Genomic DNA, 19,463 nt, shown 5'->3' on the forward strand with positions numbered 1-19,463 from the left:
CTGACGATAGCAAAGATTCCATCTTTGACGACGCTACATAAATGGAATAGGTACTAGCTAGCATGATGGTTAATGTTTACTTTAGTTTGCGTGCTAGATCTGAAAATTCAGCTAGTGTGTGTGTGTGTGAACCCTGCCAACATAAAAAAAAAACATTGCTATGTCCGATTGACTAGATAAACCTCACGTCAGTTACGTGCAATGAGTGCCTTTCACACAGTAGAGACGAACCCTGTTACCTGCCAACTGAGGAACTTGACTAGATAAACCTCACGTCAGTTACGTGCATTGAGTGCCTTTCACACAGTAGATACGAACCCTCTGTTACCTGGCAACTGAGGAACTGGCAGTGGATCAAACCATTGTGAGGAAAAGGGTGGGGGTCGCAATCTTTTGAAATTTAAAAACGCGCTATTAAGTGTCTATAATCAGCATAAGTGCTTTCATTGCGTATTATTAATATTATTGAAATTATACAGTTATGTTAACAGTGATATATTGGGCGGGACAAATCATATTTTTCCCAGGATGGGGGGGGTCGTGTGTCCCCCGTCCCCCCTGTGATTTCCGCCTATGCATGAGATACCCATAGAACTGAGCCCTGCTCCATTTCAGCACCATGCCGCGGTCTCAGGTGCTGCCCAGACTCAAAACATTTCAGCACCATGCCGTGGTCTCTGGTGCTGCCCAGACTCGAAACATTTCAGCACCATGCCGTGGTCTCAGGTGCTGCCCAGACTCTAAACATTTCAGCACCATGCCGCGGTCTCAGGTGCTGCCCAGACTCGAAACATTTCAGCACCATGCCGCGGTCTCAGGTGCTGCCCAGACTCGAAACATTTCAGCACCATGGCCCGGTCCCCTGACGCCTAGAAACGTGTCAGCACTATGCAGCGGACAATAGTGCTGAAATAGAACGTCATTGATTTTAAATGATTGTAAGTGCAAGTGGTTATAATTTATTGCATGTCCTAGTTTTGCAGCTTTGCAACCTCAGAATTATAGCTAATGGATTGCAGCGAGTTACGTGTTTGTGCATGGTGATGAATGAGGATGCTTGATAAACCATAAATTAAATGCAACAACGTGCACTTACAAATATTTTCGTTTGGCAGAACTTTGACAAGCTATGATCTGTTTTCTAATGACATTGACAATTCATATAGACATTAGACTTAGGCCTAATTGTGACATCATGTGTGTATGACATCTGTGAAGAATGCCCTGGCTTCAGCCAATCGGAATCGAGTATTCAACAATGCTTTGGCATAATTCAAGGACGTTCATATTCACTTCAGTTGTCTGCCGATGGTTCACTGACGTTTTTTCAAAGGAAGTATTAGTATTACCTCTAAACAGCCTACAACAATAAGCTACACATCATGTCAGACGACAGCAAGGTATGGTTCATTTAGCCTATTTTGAGTTTAGAGGAGAAATTACTAACAATATAGTAGGTCACTACCACAGCAATAGGTGTCACTGGTTGGATCCATGGACTGAAATCTGACCACTATTGCCGTTTTGTCTGAAATAGGAGAGAATAATTTGTTTTATAAAGTCACAACCTTGGACTGATATTGACCTCTCATTTATCCACCAGAACGTGAAATGGGAGGATCATCCGGATGACCAAAATAAAGTTGTTGAGAATATGAAGGAGGAAACAGAGACACATGAGACCAACAAGAACAGGACAGGAGGCAAGGTAAGAAATATGCTGTCCTTTACACATCCTCTGCCTACTTAGGCACAGATCTAGGATTAGTTTACTATCACTAAATCCTAACCTTAAAACCTGTTATGGATGCAAGCCCGAGGTCGGTACACTTATGACAACATCCAGCTCAAGTGCAGGGCGCAAAATTCAAAAGAGATTTTTTTTAAATATTTAACTTTCACACATTAACAAGTCCAATACAGCATTTGAAAGATAAACATCTTGTGAATCCAGCCAACATGTCCGATTTTTAAAATGTTTTACAGGGAAGACACAATATGTAAATCTATTAGCTAACCACGTTAGCAAAAGACACCACTTTTTTTACTCCACCAGTTTTTTACTCCATCAGTAGCTATCACAAATTCGACCAAATAAAGATATAAATAGCCACTAACCAAGAAACAACTTCATCAGATGACAGTCTGATAACATATTTATTGTATAGCATATGTTTTGTTAGAAAAATGTGCATATTTCAGGTATAAATCATAGTTTACATTGCAGCTACAATCAGAAATTGCACCGAAAGCAGCCATAATATTTACAGACACCAACGTCAAATACTTAATTACTCATCATAAAACATTTCTGAAAAATACATAGTGTACAGCAAATGAAAGACAGGCATCTTGTGATTCCAGACAATATTTCCGATTTATTAAATGTTTTACAGCGAAAACAAAATGTAGCGTTATATTAGCGTAGCCACAATAGCCAGAAACACTTGGGCGCCGACGACCAGTTCACATGCGCGACAGATATTAGAAATAGCATCATAAAATGTTTCTTACTTTTGGTGATCTTCCGTCTGTCACGACTTCAACCGAGGCAGGCTCTCCTTCCCGTTCGGGTGGCGCTCGGCGGTCGTCGTCACCGGCCTACTAGCTGCTACTGACTCTTTTTCCTCCCCCTCCTTATGTGTTTATGGTTATCACCTGGTTTGAGGGAATTAGCAATCAGGGTGGCTTTATTAGTCAGCCAGCCTGTCTGCTTCTTTGTGCGGGATTGTTCGTCTGTTTCTTTGGATTTCGGGAGTGGTTCGTGTGTGTGTACTGGTTTTGTCTTCATGTTTGAAGACAGGTGTTTATTTGACACCCAGTAGTCCGGTTTGGACATTGTTTGTGTACGAGTTGGGAATTAAACTCAACCTATTGAAGCTCTGCTGTTCCTGCGTCTGATTCCACAAACACCCCGACACCTAGAGCGTTACACCGTCAGAATGTTGGACAAGGTGTCCTTTGTCCAGAACAGTCGTTGTTGGGATCTGGAACGGCAAATTTCCCTCTTCATTTAGCATGGGCACTTGCCAAGTGGCACGGATCTCTCCAACGTCAACAAAGTCAGAGAACGGAACACGGCAAAACTCCCGAAAAAAATTAAATAATCTGATTAAACTATATTGAAAAAACATACTTTACGATGATATGGTCACATGTATCAAATAAAATCTAAACCGGAGATGTTAGTCGTCCATAACGACAGCTAAACAGAAGGCAAATCCATGTCCCCTTTCGCGCGCTCCAGAAACAGGAAATGGACGGTCACGTCATACAAAGAGCTTTAATTCCACCTCAGACCAAGATGAACACAAAATTTCTTCTCTCTCAGCCTCTTGACAACCAGGGGAAGGTCTATGAAGTGTACGCAGACTCTTACGTTTTATGCCCATGTATAGGCATGAAGTTGAACAGAGCATCGATTTCTGACATTCCACTTCCTGGTCAGGAGATGTGCTGCAGAATGAGTTCTGTTTCACTCAGAGAAATAATTCAAACGGTTTTAGAAACTACAGAGTGTTTTCTATCCAATAGTAATAATAATATGCATATTGTACGAGCAAGAATTGAGTACGAGGCCGTTTGAAATGGGCATCTTTTATCAGGCTACTCAATACTGCCCCTTGCAGCCATAAGAAGTTAAATGGTGCATTGTATCAGTCATTCTACTACTGTATAGCCTGGTTGTAGTTATTAAATGGTGCTTTGTATCAGTCATTCTACTACTGTATAGCCTGGTTGTTGATATTAAATGGTGCTGTGTATCAGTCATTCTTCTACTGTGTAGCCTGGTTGTTAGTGTTGATATTAAATGGTGCTTTGTATCAGTCATTCTACTACTGTATAGCCTGGTTGTTGTTATTAAATGGTGCTTTGTATCAGTCATTCTTCTACTGTATAATCTGGTTGTTAATGTTGTAAAATTATTTTAACAACGCTAGTCACTTGGGTCTTGTACGTGTGCTCTTTCTTTTCAAAGGCAATTTTCATATTTTTTGTCTAAATTCTTATCAATAAAAACTTTGAAAGAATATTTCATTAATCCACTCCAAACTGGCCCGATTGACACAGCTGTAATACTGATCTTAACCACAGAGTGGGGCTGTAATACTGATCTTAACCACAGGGTGGGGCTGTAATACTGATCTTAACCACAGGGTGGGGCTGTAATACTGATCTTAACCACAGAGTGGGGCTGTAATACAGAGGAACTGTTGGGAGACAGTTGTTGTATCCCAAACTGTGTGTTCCTGTGTGACATTCCTACACATTTGTGTGTATGTGTTACAATCTAGACTTGACATTGTTTACAATAGTTACATATGTGTATATAAAGAGGTACAGAACACATATCTATCTGAACCAACCACACATGGGTCTATAATGAGATACAGAACACATATCTATCTGAACCAACCACACATGGGTCTATAATGAGATACAGAATACATATCTATCTGAACCAACCACACATGGGTCTATAATGAGGTACAGAATACATATCTATCTGAACTAACCACACATGGGTCTATAATGAGGTACAGAACACATATCTATCTGAACCAACCACACATGGGTCTATAATGAGGTACAGAATACATATCTATCTGAACCAACCACACATGGGTCTATAATGAGATACAGAACACATATCTATCTGAACCAACCACACATGGGTCTATAATGAGATACAGAATACATATATATCTGAACTAACCACACATGGGTCTATAATGAGGTACAGAACACATATCTATCTGAACCAACCACACATGGGTCTATAATGAGGTACAGAACACATATCTATCTGAACCAACCACACATGGGTCTATAATGAGATACAGAACACATATCTATCTGAACCAACCACACATGGGTCTATAATGAGGTACAGAATACATATCTATCTGAACCAACCACACATGGGTCTATAATGAGGTACAGAACACATATCTATCTGAACCAACCACACATGGGTCTATAATGAGATACAGAACACATATCTATCTGAACCAACCACACATGGGTCTATAATGAGGTACAGAATACATATCTAGCTGAACCAACCACACATGGGTCTATAATGAGGTACAGAATACATATCTATCTGAACCAACCACACATGGGTCTATAATAAGGTACAGAATAAATATCTATCTGAACCAACCACACATGGGTCTATAATGAGGTACAGAACACATATCTATCTGAACCAACCACACATGGGTCTATAATGAGGTACAGAATACATATCTATCTGAACCAACCACACATGGGTCTATAATGAGATACAGAATACATATCTATCTGAACCAACCACACATGGGTCTATAATGAGATACAGAATACATATCTATCTGAACCAACCACACATGGGTCTATAATGAGATACGGAATATATATCTATCTGAACCAAACACACATGGGTCTATAATGAGGTACAGAATACATATCTATCTGAACCAACCACACATGGGTCTATAATGAGGTACAGAATACATATCTATCTGAACCAACCACACATGGGTCTATAATGAGATACAGAATACATATCTATCTGAACCAACCACACATGGGTCTATAATGAGGTACAGAATACATATCTATCTGAACCAACCACACATGGGTCTATAATGAGGTACAGAATACATATCTATCTGAACTAACCACACATGGGTCTATAATGAGGTACAGAATACATATATATCTGAACCAACCACACATGGGTCTATAATGAGATACAGAACACATATCTATCTGAACCAACCATAGAACCACTGAAAGCTCCTGTTAGGGTTAGGGTTGGGGTTGGGTTAGAGTTAGGGTTAGGGTTGGGTTAGGATTAAGGATAGAGTTGGGTTAGGGTTAGTGTTGGATTAGGGTTAGGGTTGGGTTAGAGTTGGGGTTGGGTTAGGGTTAGAGTTGGGGTTGGGTTAGGGTTAGGGTTGGGGTTGGGTTAGGGTTAGGGTTGGGGTTGGGTTAGGGTTGGGGTTGGGGTTGGGTTAGAGTTGGGGTTGGGTTAGGGTTGGGGTTGGGTTAGGGTTAGGGTTGGGTTAGAGTTGGGGTTGGGTTAGGGTTAGAGTTGGGGTCGGGTTAGGGTTAGGGTTAGGGTTGGATTAGGGTTGGGTTGGTGTTAGGGTTAGGGTTAGTGTTAGGTTAGGTTAGGGTTGGGTTGGTGTTAGGGTTGGGGTTAGTGTTGGGTTAGGGTTAGAGTTGGGGTTGGGTTAGGGTTAGAGTTGTGTTAGTGTTGGATTAGGTTTGGGTTTGGGTTGGGTTGGTGTTAGGGTTGGGTTAGGGTAAGGGTTGAGTTAGGGTTGAGTTAGGGTTAAGGTTAGTGTTGGTTTAGGGTTGGGTTAGGGTTAGGGTTGAGTTAGGGTTAGTGTTAGGGTTATGGTTGGGTTAGGGTTAGGGTTAGGGTTGGGTTAGGGTTGGGTTAGGGTTAGGGTTGAGTTAGGGTTAGGGTTAGGGTTAGGGTTGGGTTAGGGTTAAGGATTGAGTTGGGTTAGGGTTGGGTTAGGGTTGGGTTGGGTGGTGTTAAGGTTAGGGTTGGGTTAGGGTTAGGGTTGGGCTAGGGTTGGGTTAGGTTTAGGGTTGGGATAGGGTTAAGGATAAAGTTGGGTTAGGGTTAGGGTTGGGTTAGGGTTAAGGATAGAGTTGGGTTAGGGTTAGGTTAGTGTCGGGTTGGGTTAGGGTTAGGGTTGGTTTAGGATTGAGTTAAAGTTGGGTTAGGGTTAGGTTAGTGTTGGGTTGGTTTAGGGTTAGGGTTAGGTTAGTGTTGGGTTGGGTTGAAGCCAGCATGTGGATTGACTTGAGAATAGGGTTTGAGGATATATATTTAATTTTCTGACTGTATTGACCCAATTGAACCCCATTTCTAGTCCTGTAAACAGAAACAGAACAACATACATGGAAATGAGTTTAACACGTTTTAATGTATTTTTAGTTTTAATCATGTTCATTTGTATCTCTCTCTGTATGGCAGATTCTCAGTAGGATTCCATGGTCCATTAACCTAACAGCCTGGCATGCCTACACAAAGAGAGAGAGAGAAAGAGAGAGAGAGAGAGAGAGAGAGAGAGAGAGAGAGAGAGAGAGAGAGAGAGAGAGAGAGAGAGAGAGAGAGAGAGAGAGAGAGAGAGAGAGAGAGAGAGAGAGAGAGAGAGAGAGAGAGAGAGAGAGAGATGGATTCTTTAACCAGTTTGGCTCATTGGACAGGTCAGAGTCTATGTTTGTGAGAGATAGGGGAGTGTGGAGACGGAGAGAGGAGCAAAGGGAGAGAGGGAGATACTACAGACATTATCACAACCTACCACTAGAGGAAGACAAATAAACAGTTTTGTTAGTTTGTCATTCTTACATTCAGGGTCACAAAACAATCCCATAATTGTGGCAGAGAGAGAGAGAGAGAAGACTGGATAACACTCAGTCATCCTTTTTATGTCTCTATTTGGTTAGGTCAGGGTGTGATTTGGGGTGGGCATTCTATGTTCTGTTTTCTGTGTTTCCTTATTTCTATGTTTTGGCCAGGTGTGGTTCTCAATCAGGGACAGCTGTCTATCGTTGTCTCTGATTGGGAACAATACTTCGGTAGCCCTTTTCCCTCCTTTCAGTGTGGAAAGTTAACTTTGTTAGTGGCTCTTTGCCCTGTAAGCTTCACGGTTGTTTTCCATTTGTTGTTTTGTTGGCGACATTTGTACGACAAATGTACGCTCACCACGCTGCACCTTAGTCTTCTTCCAGCATCGGCCGTGACAAGTATGTAAGGAATAGGGTGTTATAGAGCTCTGGTCTAAAGTAGTGTACTACAGTATGTAGGGAATAGGGTGTTATAGAGCTCTGGTCAAAAGTAGTGTACTACAGTATGTAGGGAATAGGGTGTTATAGAGCTCTGGCCAAAAGTAGTGTACTACAGTATGTAGGGAATAGGGTGTTATAGAGCTCTGGTCAAAAGTAGTGCACTACAGTATGTAGGGAATAGGGTGTTATAGAGCTCTGGTCAAAAGTAGTGTACTATGTAGGGAATAGGGTGTTATAGAGCTCTGGTCTAAAGTAGTGTACTACAGTATGTAGGGATTAGGGTGTTATAGAGCTCTGGTCTAAAGTAGTGTACTACAGTATGTAGGGAATAGGGTGTTATAGAGCTCTGGTCAAAAGTAGTGTACTACAGTATGTAGGGAATAGGGTGTTATAGAGCTCTGGTCAAAAGTAGTGCACTACAGTATGTAGGGAATAGGGTGTTATAGAGCTCTGGTCTAAAGTAGTGTACTACAGTATGTAGGGAATAGGGTGTTATAGAGCTCTGGTCTAAAGTAGTGTACTACAGTATGTAAGGAATAGGGTGTTATAGAGCTCTGGTCTAAAGTAGTGTACTGCAGTATGTAGGGAATAGGGTGTTATAGAGCTCTGGTCAAAAGTAGTGTACTACAGTATGTAGGGAATAGGGTGTTATAGAGCTCTGGTCAAAAGTAGTGTACTACAGTATGTAGGGATTAGGGTGTTATAGAGCTCTGGTCTAAAGTAGTGTACTACAGTATGTAGGGAATAGGGTGTTATAGAGCTCTGGTCAAAAGTAGTGTACTACAGTATGTAGGGAATAGGGTGTTATAGAGCTCTGGTCAAAAGTAGTGCACTACAGTATGTAGGGAATAGGGTGTTATAGAGCTCTGGTCTAAAGTAGTGTACTACAGTATGTAGGGAATAGGGTGTTATAGAGCTCTGGTCTAAAGTAGTGCACTACAGTATGTAGGGAATAGGGTGTTATAGAGCTCTGGTCTAAAGTAGTGCACTACAGTATGTAGGGAATAGGGTGTTATAGAGCTCTGGTCTAAAGTAGTGTACTACATTATGTAGGGAATAGGGTGTTATAGAGCTCTGGTCTAAAGTAGTGTACTATATAGGGTATAGGGTGTTATAGAGCTCTGGTCTAAAGTAGTGCACTATGTAGGGAATAGGGTGTTATAGAGCTCTGGTCAAAAGTAGTGTACTACAGTATGTAAGGAATAGGGTGTTATAGAGCTCTGGTCAAAAGTAGTGCTCTATGTAGGGAATAGGGTGCCACTTTGGGACAGAAACTCAGACTTGAATCACTGGTCCTGGAGACGGCTAGTTGTTCCAATGTTGTTGTTTTTAATGATTAACCTTGAAATGCAGTGGACTGAATCAGGGACACACAGTGTTTGTTTTTAATGATTAACCTTGAAATGCAGTGGACTGAATCACTGAGTCACACAGTGTTTGTTGGAAGTCTTAAACAAATCTATTTTGAGACAAAGGTATCACCTCAAACACATGGTTCTGGGCTTAATGAAAGAAGACACCTGTACCATGTCAGATATGGAGTTGAAATGTGTTACATTTTGAGTTGCATCCCAATATTACACTTTATATACATCACAGAAGACTGAAATATAACAAAACCATTTGACATAGAAACACCGGATTTTCGGCCTTAAAAAATAATTAATGTTTATTAACTATGAAATTATTAAAAATATGAATAACATTCCACCTTCGAGGTCACTAGGTAATCTGACTGCAGGAAAGCAGTAGTTGCACAGCGATTGTGTAAACCCATGGCTTGAATACAAAGTTAATCAGTAACTCAAATTACACAAAGTTTCCTGACATTGGGGAGGTGAATAAACCGTTCCCAAGGTTTCTGTCTCAGCACAAAGGAACATCTCACTGACTTGCATGTTCTGGTTGTGAATTCAGGCTACAAGGTAAGAATCTTCCCAGGGATTATTGTAAAGTGTGTAGAGACATTAAATGTATGGTTTTATTTTAGTTTAGTGAATGACAGTAAAACACTCAGATCTAACAGTCCATTACACCTGGGACAGCTACGTGACAGTTCAATTATACAAAATGGCGCTAACTGGGAGTAGGCAAGTCAAATTCAATAACATATTGTTCATATATCGTATTATACGATTCGTATATCGTGGTTATTTTACCATTTGTAAAAATGTTAATGTATCATAGTTGTAAATCATCTTTCAGAATATCAGAACATTTGTTGTTTTCTAAATTACAATGAGCTCCTGCTTCCTGTGTAGTTTGGTATGAAACCACTGAACAGACTTTACATTGTTATTATGAACTGAATTCAGTAACAGCAGAATAATATCATACCTGTTGAACAAAGCAACACACTAGAATGAGAGACATTATTAAAAGAGAAAGTGAGACATTATTATTATTTATAATATTACTCTTATTATATTGGTATTATTATTATTAGTTATCTATTAATTAAATCACCTGACTGTTTGGATGTATCTGTTAGTAAATGTTTTATTTCTAAGAGATGATTCATAAAATAGAACAATTGACCTTCAATAATTAGTTGTCACTGTGTTAACCACAACCAACATGTTGGATCTCTGTTTAGTTGTCACTGTGTTAACCACAACCAACATGTTGGATCTCTGTTTAGTTGTCACTGTGTTAACCACAACCAACATGCTGGATCTCTGTTTAGTTGTCACTGTGTTAACCACAACCAACATGCTGGATCTCTGTTTAGTTGTCACTGTGTTAACCACAACCAACATGTTGGATCTCTGTTTAGTTGTCACTGTGTTAACCACAACCAACATGCTGGATCTCTGTTTAGTTGTCACTGTGTTTACCACAACCACCATGTTGGATCTCTGTTTAGTTGTCACTGTGTTAACCACAACCAACATGTTGGATCTCTGTTTAGTTGTCACTGTGTTAACCACAACCAACATGTTGGATCTCTGTTTAGTTGTCACTGTGTTAACCACAACCAACATGTTGGATCTCTGTTTAGTTGTCACTGTGTTAACCACAACCAACATGTTGGATCCCTGTTTAGTTGTCACTGTGTTAACCACAACCAACATGTTGGATCTCTGTTTAGTTGTCACTGTGTTAACCACAACCAACATGTTGGGTCTCTGTTTAGTTGTCACTGTGTTAACCACAACCAACATGTTGGATCTCTGTTTAGTTGTCACTGTGTTAACCACAACCAACATGCTGGATCTCTGTTTAGTTGTCACTGTGTTAATCACAACCAACATGTTGGATCTCTGTTTAGTTGTCACTGTGTTAACCACAACCAACATGTTGGATCTCTGTTTAGTTGTCACTGTGTTAACCACAACCAACATGTTGGATCCCTGTTTAGTTGTCACTGTGTTAACCACAACCAACATGCTGGATCTCTGTTTAGGGGTCACTGTGTTAACCACAACCAACATGTTGGATCTCTGTTTAGTTGTCACTGTGTTAACCACAACCAACATGTTGGATCTCTGTTTAGTTGTCACTGTGTTAACCACAACCAACATGTTGGATCTCTGTTTAGTTGTCACTGTGTTAACCAACATGCTGGATCTCTGTTTAGTTGTCACTGTGTTAACCACAACCAACATGCTGGATCTCTGTTTAGTTGTCACTGTGTTAACCACAACCAACATGCTGGATCTCTGTTTAGTTGTCACTGTGTTAACCAACATGTTGGATCTCTGTTTAGGGGTCACTGTGTTAACCAACATGCTGGATCTCTGTTTAGGGGTCACTGTGTTAACCAACATGCTGGATCTCTGTTTAGGGGTCACTGTGTTAACCAACATGTTGGATCTCTGTTTAGGGGTCACTGTGTTAACCAACATGTTGGATCTCTGTTTAGGGGTCACTGTGTTAACCAACATGCTGGATCTCTGTTTAGGGGTCACTGTGTTAACCAACATGTTGGATCTCTGTTTAGGGGTCACTGTGTTAACCAACATGTTGGATCTCTGTTTAGGGGTCACTGTGTTAACCAACATGCTGGATCTCTGTTTAGGGGTCACTGTGTTAACCAACATGTTGGATCTCTGTTTAGTTGTCACTGTGTTAACCACAACCAACATGCTGGATCTCTGTTTAGGGGTCACTGTGTTAACCAACATGTTGGATCTCTGTTTAGGGGTCACTGTGTTAACCAACATGTTGGATCTCTGTTTAGGGGTCACTGTGTTAACCAACATGCTGGATCTCTGTTTAGGGGTCACTGTGTTAACCAACATGTTGGATCTCTGTTTAGTTGTCACAGTGTTAACCACAACCAACATGCTGGATCTCTGTTTAGGGGTCACTGTGTTAACCAACATGTTGGATCTCTGTTTAGGGGTCACTGTGTTAACCAACATGTTGGATCTCTGTTTAGGGGTCACTGTGTTAACCAACATGCTGGATCTCTGTTTAGTTATCACTGTGTTAACCACAACCAACATGCTGGATCTCTGTTTAGTTGTCACTGTGTTAACCACAACCAACATGCTGGATCTCTGTTTAGTTGTCACTGTGTTAACCAACATGTTGGATCTCTGTTTAGTTGTCACTGTGTTAACCACAACCAACATGCTGGATCTCTGTTTAGTTGTCACTGTGTTAACCACAACCAACATGTTGGATCTCTGTTTAGTTGTCACTGTGTTAACCACAACCAACATGCTGGATCTCTGTTTAGTTGTCACTGTGTTAACCACAACCAACATGCTGGATCTCTGTTTAGTTGTCACTGTGTTAACCACAACCAACATGTTGGGTCTCTGTTTAGTTGTCACTGTGTTAACCACAACCAACATGCTGGATCTCTGTTTAGTTGTCACTGTGTTAACCACAACCAACATGCTGGATCTCTGTTTAGTTATCACTGTGTTAACCACAACCAACATGTTGGATCTCTGTTTAGTTATCACTGTGTTAACCAACATGTTGGATCTCTGTTTAGTTGTCACTGTGTTAACCAACATGTTGGATCTCTGTTTAGTTGTCACTGTGTTAACCACAACCAACATGCTGGATCTCTGTTTAGTTGTCACTGTGTTAACCACAACCAACATGTTGGATCTCTGTTTAGTTGTCACTGTGTTAACCATAACCAACATGCTGGATCTCTGTTTAGTTGTCACTGTGTTAACCACAACCAACATGCTGGATCTCTGTTTAGTTGTCACTGTGTTAACCACAACCAACATGTTGGATCTCTGTTTAGGGGTCAGTGCTCTAAAATGAGTCTCTGTGGGGACAGAGAGGAGGGGGCCCCTGCCTCTAAAATGCATCTCTCTGGGGGACATGACACCAAAGCTAAGAGGTGAGATGACAATTTTATGAATAATTAATTAAGTTAATTTCCAAAATAAATAGCTATCTTAAGATGAATGCACTTACTGTAAATCACTCTGGATAAGAGAATCTGCTAAATCAGGGGTTCTCAATCCGGGGTCTGTGGAGGTACTGCAGGGGTTCTCTGTCCGGGGTCTGTGGAGGTACTGCAGGGGTTCTCAATCCGGGGTCTGTGGAGGTACTGCAGGGGTTCTCAATCTGGGGTCTGTGGAGGTACTGCAGGGGTTCTCAATCCGGGGTCTGTGGAGGTACTGCAGGGGTTCCGCGGCACCCTGACTGTACTCGTTGCAATGGAAGACATTTGATAGAATTTTCACGACACGACCACTTTGCCTATTCTTAATTATTGCCTAATTTAATAGAATGCATATTTTTGTAACCAATTCTGATGGTTGTTACAAGCAGAATTTGGACAATATTACCGTTATATCAACACTTTCTTCACACCCGTTTAACAACTCTAAATATCTTTGGCATAGTAGCATCAAGTCCCTTGCCAATAATGTTGCCTACAACGTTGCAACAATGTTCATTTTCATCTAACACATATTACGCCCTAGATGCCTTCAATTACCCAATTTATAGCCATGCCCAATTTAGGATTATCTTTAAACAATGTGATGTTGCGCTCCAAAGGGAGAACTTGTAATAAGATGATGTAGATAATTAAATAATCAGAAGAAAAACGTGTTTAGAAAAGAAGGTTCCTTATAGAACAAAAAGGCTTCTTTCACTTCCTTAATATATGTAACCACTAAAAGTTATATATATTTTTGTGTTCAGTGAAGAAGAACCTGTAGAGTTCTGATCAACAAAAGGTTAATGTTTTGAGGATGTGAACCCAGCAGCCCTCCAGTGGTCCGATCAAGTTCACCTGTTTTTTCCAGCGCCGGCCAGGAATTCAAACCAGCCACCTTTCAGCCACAGGTCCAACTCCAACCTGAGTTAATCTTCAGAAATAAACATGAGTTAATCTGCCAAAATGAAGACAAAATGCTAGGCAGACATACATGGTATCGCTTGTTATACATATGTTATACATAATTACTATACATAAATCCTTGCCAAAAGCACAAGACATACTGTTGCATGTAGGTCTATATTATTTATAGATTGATCATATAGAAATATAAAACATTATTTTTAACTACTACAAAGCAATTACATGTGGCGCAGGAACCACTGACTCACTGCATTATTCTATAGTATTATCAAGACACCTGCTGTTAACTCTTAACTACTTAGGACAGCTCACGAGGTGTCCTAAATATCTGACGACTAGGTGGGACTAGAGACTTCATGCATAGCTTTAATTTGTACCCATAAGTGTAAAATGTCTTTATTCTCAGCATTTATACAACCAATTTTCTACTCTGAGACACTTTGGCGATATGGTCCCAGATCTCAACATTATTATAAAAAACGTATGATGTTTGTTTAACATAATAATAAAAAATGAATATTACTAATGTAACCCAATGTAAAGACTGGGTTTAGTTGATTGTGTTGCACTGCTCATGTCCGCGTTCTGGAACTGTCCGCGTCCCCGTACAGAACTGTCCGCGTCCCCGTACAGAACTGTCCGCGTCCCCGTTCGGTGTGGCGCCAATCATATTGTCCGGTTACGCGCAGAGTTGGCTGAGGTGATCTTGGGGAATAACGACGGAGTTCACTACAGTGTTGAGACACCGAAGTTTATTGTTCAATTTCCTTTTCTTCTTTACGGTCAGGGACAGTATGAGTGTAGCCAGATCCTTTTCACTCTCTATCCTTGTTTCAATTTGTGGTTCACCGGATTCGTAATTTTCATCGAGACGAGGTACAAAACGACCAGCTAGCTAGCCAAGCTAGTCGGTACAGCTAGGTAAGTTAGCTAGCTACTCTACCAGCAGCATCCTAGTTATCCTAGCTAGTCGGTACAGCTAGGTAAGCTAGCTAGCTCCTCTACCAGCAGGATCCTAGTTGTCCTAGCTAGTCGGTACAGCTAGGTAAGTTAGCTAGCTCCTCTACCAGCAGCATCCTAGTTATCCTATCCTCCCTCTCTCGTTGACGGATGCTGGCTACCTCTGTCCGGTTCTCCTCTCTTCACTAGATGGACGGTAACTTTAGTGTTTAACCCCTCTGTGTCCAAGGACCGAACTTTTGAATATTATTTTCAGGGCACCCCAATAGAAGGTATTGAACCCCGGGTAAATAATCACTAGTCAGAACCTCAACCTCAGTATACATTCATTATTAAAACATCTTAATATCTGATATTGCGAGTAAACAACCTCGGAATAGAAAAGACATGAGTGCGTCTTCCAGCCCGCCAATAAATTACATAATTCAACCCTCCCGGTTAGTAAATTTAACTCAACATGCCCCTGGAGAAGACAGAGTGAAGACACAAGCTTTTTAGTGGGGCTGAGTTGACTAATAGAGAGAGAAGGCAGAGCAGGTCGATGCTGGTTGATGAATTTGACAATGAATGTACGTGGAAAATATGTTTTTCTCAACCAGAGGAGACTGAATTAATGTTCAGGCATATTGATAATCATTATAGTAATGAAGTATAATTTCAAAACATGAGCATAAAAACAGATGAATCATCATTATATTACTCCACAATAATCTGTTAACTAATCTTCTGAAATGTCATTTGTGGTCTTATGCTGCCATCTTTTGGAATTATGTAGCAACTGCAGTAGTACTGAATAATGTGTAATTCCTTACTAAAATAGTAATTACTCAGAATTGCAAAATATAACATTTTCTAATTAATTTTACCACTTACAACCATAAAATAACTATTTATAGCATAACAAACAATAAAACGGACATAAACCAAAAACACCATTAATTTTGTTAATTCATTTAGTTAACCCTAGTTATAGACTGTTCTCTCTGCTACCATACGGCAAGCAGTACCGGAGCACCAAGTCTAGGTCCAAGAGGTTTCTAAACAGCTTCTACCGGCAAGCTATAAGACTCCTGAACATCTAGTCAAATGGCTCCCCAGACCATTTGCATTGCACCCCCCCCCCCCCCCCCCCCCACCCCTTTACACCGCTGCCACTCTCTGTTGTCATCTATGCATAGTCACTTTAATAACCCTACATGTACATACTAATTCAACTAACCGGTGCCTCTGCACATTGACTCTGTATCGGTTCCCCCTGTATATAGTCTCACTATTGTTATTTTACTGCTGATCTTTAATTACTTATTACTTTTATCTATTAGTCTTATATGTATTTCTTTGAAACTGCATTGTTGGTTAGGGGCTCTAAGCATTTCACTGTAAGATCTACACCTTTTTGTATTCGGCGCAAGTGACTAATACAAATTGATTTGATTTAATTAAAACAAATAAAACAAATCTATGTATTTAGATGGGTGACATTATCTGCCAAAGTAACAGCCCTGTAGACAAAGAAGAGCTCTCCATTAGGTACTAAAACATCCCAAGGTCCCTTTTCTCACAAGTTTCTCATGTTTTAAAGCAGAATTACTTTCCCATTGTTCCTCAATTGTAGTGTCTGATATACCATTTTCTAGCCCTGAGTCTCTACTTTTATCCAATGTAAAAAACATAATTTCAGATATTGCTACGTAAGACCAAATTTAGACAGTTGGTCACATTTGACTGTAAAACCTAGCAGTACTACTGATTTCTCTGAGAGTGATGCAGATATATATTATTACTGTGTAAAACCTAGCAGTACTACTGATTTCACTGAGAATGAGGCAGATATACAGCATTTTGCAAAAAAAACATGATTATTTGTCTCTCTGAAATGAAGCCATCAAGTGATAGTTTAAAAAAAAATACATGTCCGTCATTGAACAACCCCATGCCATGATTAGCTAGTGAAAAATCACCAATCTCTTTCATAATTTCTTCAAACAATAAAATCGAATTTACCAACATTTCTGAAAGTGATATATAGCGTTTTGGAATGAAACTCTTCTTATGTTTCCCCATCTGAGCTCAGAGTAGATGAGAGATGTAATGTTTGTCTCTGTTGTGTTGAAGACCAATCAAGCAGGAGAGACCAGACTCCCCTGTTCGCAGCTATGTGTCCATGAAGAGTGACAAGTCTATGATGCAGCCTATAAACTTTAGAGAGGGAGACTTTTCTACTGAACAAAGGTAAGAAGAACTCATGGGTCCTGGTCAGTGAGTTAAACAACACTGTCTCTAGTCATTTCTCCTCTCCCATTTTCCCATTTATTGTTGTTGTTTTCATAATCCATAGGCTAATCCTTTTGTCCATTTTCATAGTCCTAAAACAATATTAAACAAACACAACATTCCCTCCCTGTGTGTGTGTGTGTGTGTGTGTGTGTGTGTGTGTGTGTGTGTGTGTGTGTGTGTGTGTGTGTGTGTGTGTGTGTGTGTGTGTGTGTGTGTGTGTGTGTGTGTGTGTGTGTGTGTGTGTGTGTGTGTGTGTACTCCCTGGATGAGGATATGTAATCTGGTACCCCTGCACATTGACTCAGTTCTGGTTCTCCTTATAGTCTCATTATTACCTCAACTACCTGGTACCCTGCACATTGACTCAGTACTGGTACTCCATATAGTCTCATTATTACCTCAACTACCTGGTACCCCTGCACATTGACTCAGTACTGGTACTCCTCATAGTCTCATTATTACCTCAACTACCTGGTACCCTGCACATTGACTCAGTACTGGTACTCCTTATAGCCTCATTATTACCTCAACTCCCTGGTACCCCTGCACATTGACTCAGTACTGGTACTCCTTATAGCCTCATTATTACCTCAACTACCTGGTACCCCTGCACATTGACTCAGTACTGGTACTCCTTATAGTCTCATTATACCTCAATTACCTGGTACCCTGCACATTGACTCAGTACTGGTATTCCTTATAGTCTCATTATTACCTCAACTACCTGGTACCCCTGCACATTGACTCAGTACTGGTACTCCTTATAGTCTCATTATTACCTCAACTACCTGGTACCCTGCACATTGACTCAGTACTGGTACTCCTTATAGTCTCATTATTACCTCAACTACCTGGTACCCCTGCACATTGACTCAGTTCTGGTTCTCCTTATAGTCTCATTATTACCTCAACTACCTGGTACCCTGCACATTGACTCAGTACTGGTACTCCATATAGTCTCATTATTACCTCAACTACCTGGTACCCCTGCACATTGACTCAGTACTGGTACTCCTCATAGTCTCATTATTACCTCAACTACCTGGTACCCTGCACATTGACTCAGTACTGGTACTCCTTATAGCCTCATTATTACCTCAACTCCCTGGTACCCCTGCACATTGACTCAGTACTGGTACTCCTTATAGCCTCATTATTACCTCAACTACCTGGTACCCCTGCACATTGACTCAGTACTGGTACTCCTTATAGTCTCATTATACCTCAATTACCTGGTACCCTGCACATTGACTCAGTACTGGTATTCCTTATAGTCTCATTATTACCTCAACTACCTGGTACCCCTGCACATTGACTCAGTACTGGTACTCCTTATAGTCTCATTATTACCTCAACTACCTGGTACCCTGCACATTGACTCAGTACTGGTACTCCTTATAGTCTCATTATACCTCAACTACCTGGTACCCTGCACATTGACTCAGTACTGGTATTCCTTATAGTCTCATTATTACCTCAACTACCTGGTACCCCTGCACATTGACTCAGTACTGGTACTCCTTATAGTCTCATTATTACCTCAACTACCTGGTACCCCTGCACATTGACTCAGTACTGGTACTCCTTATAGCCTCATTATTACCTCAACTACCTGGTACCCCTGCACATTGACTCAGTACTGGTACTCCTTATAGTCTCATTATTACCTCAACTACCTGGTACCCCTGAACATTGACTCAGTACTGGTACTCCTTATAGTCTCATTATTACCTCAACTACCTGGTACCCCTGCACATTGACTCAGTACTGGTATTCCTTATAGTCTCATTATTACCTCAACTACCTGGTACCCCTGAACATTGACTCAGTACTGGTACTCCTTATAGTCTCATTATTACCTAGACTACCTGGTACCCCTGCACATTGACTCAGTACTGTTACTCCTTATTGTCTCATTATTACCTCAACTACCTGGTACCCCTGAACATTGACTCAGTACTGGTACTCCTTATAGTCTCATTATTACCTCAACTACCTGGTACCCTGCACATTGACTCAGTACTGGTACTCCTTATAGTCTCATTATTACCTCAACTACCTGGTACCCCTGCACACTGACTCAGTACTGGTACTCCTTATAGTCTCATTATTAACTCAACTACCTGGTACCCCTGCACAT

At 40.7% G+C, this 19,463-nt stretch overlaps 1 protein-coding gene across 1 annotated transcript in view; it reads left to right on the top strand.

Moving 5' to 3' along the window:
* Positions 1-17,195: 17,195 nt before the first annotated feature.
* The window catches only part of LOC129833889 (NLR family CARD domain-containing protein 3-like), a 33,988-nt gene continuing 31,720 nt past the window's right edge, over positions 17,196-19,463 (top strand). The window contains exon 1 of the mRNA XM_055898732.1: positions 17,196-17,278. Coding sequence (XP_055754707.1) covers positions 17,211-17,278 — 68 coding nt within the window. The 5' untranslated portion in view covers positions 17,196-17,210. The remainder of the gene's footprint in view (positions 17,279-19,463) is intronic.

This window comes from Salvelinus fontinalis, chromosome 34 (genome assembly GCF_029448725.1).
Source record: "Salvelinus fontinalis isolate EN_2023a chromosome 34, ASM2944872v1, whole genome shotgun sequence".
Lineage (NCBI taxonomy): Eukaryota > Metazoa > Chordata > Actinopteri > Salmoniformes > Salmonidae > Salvelinus > Salvelinus fontinalis.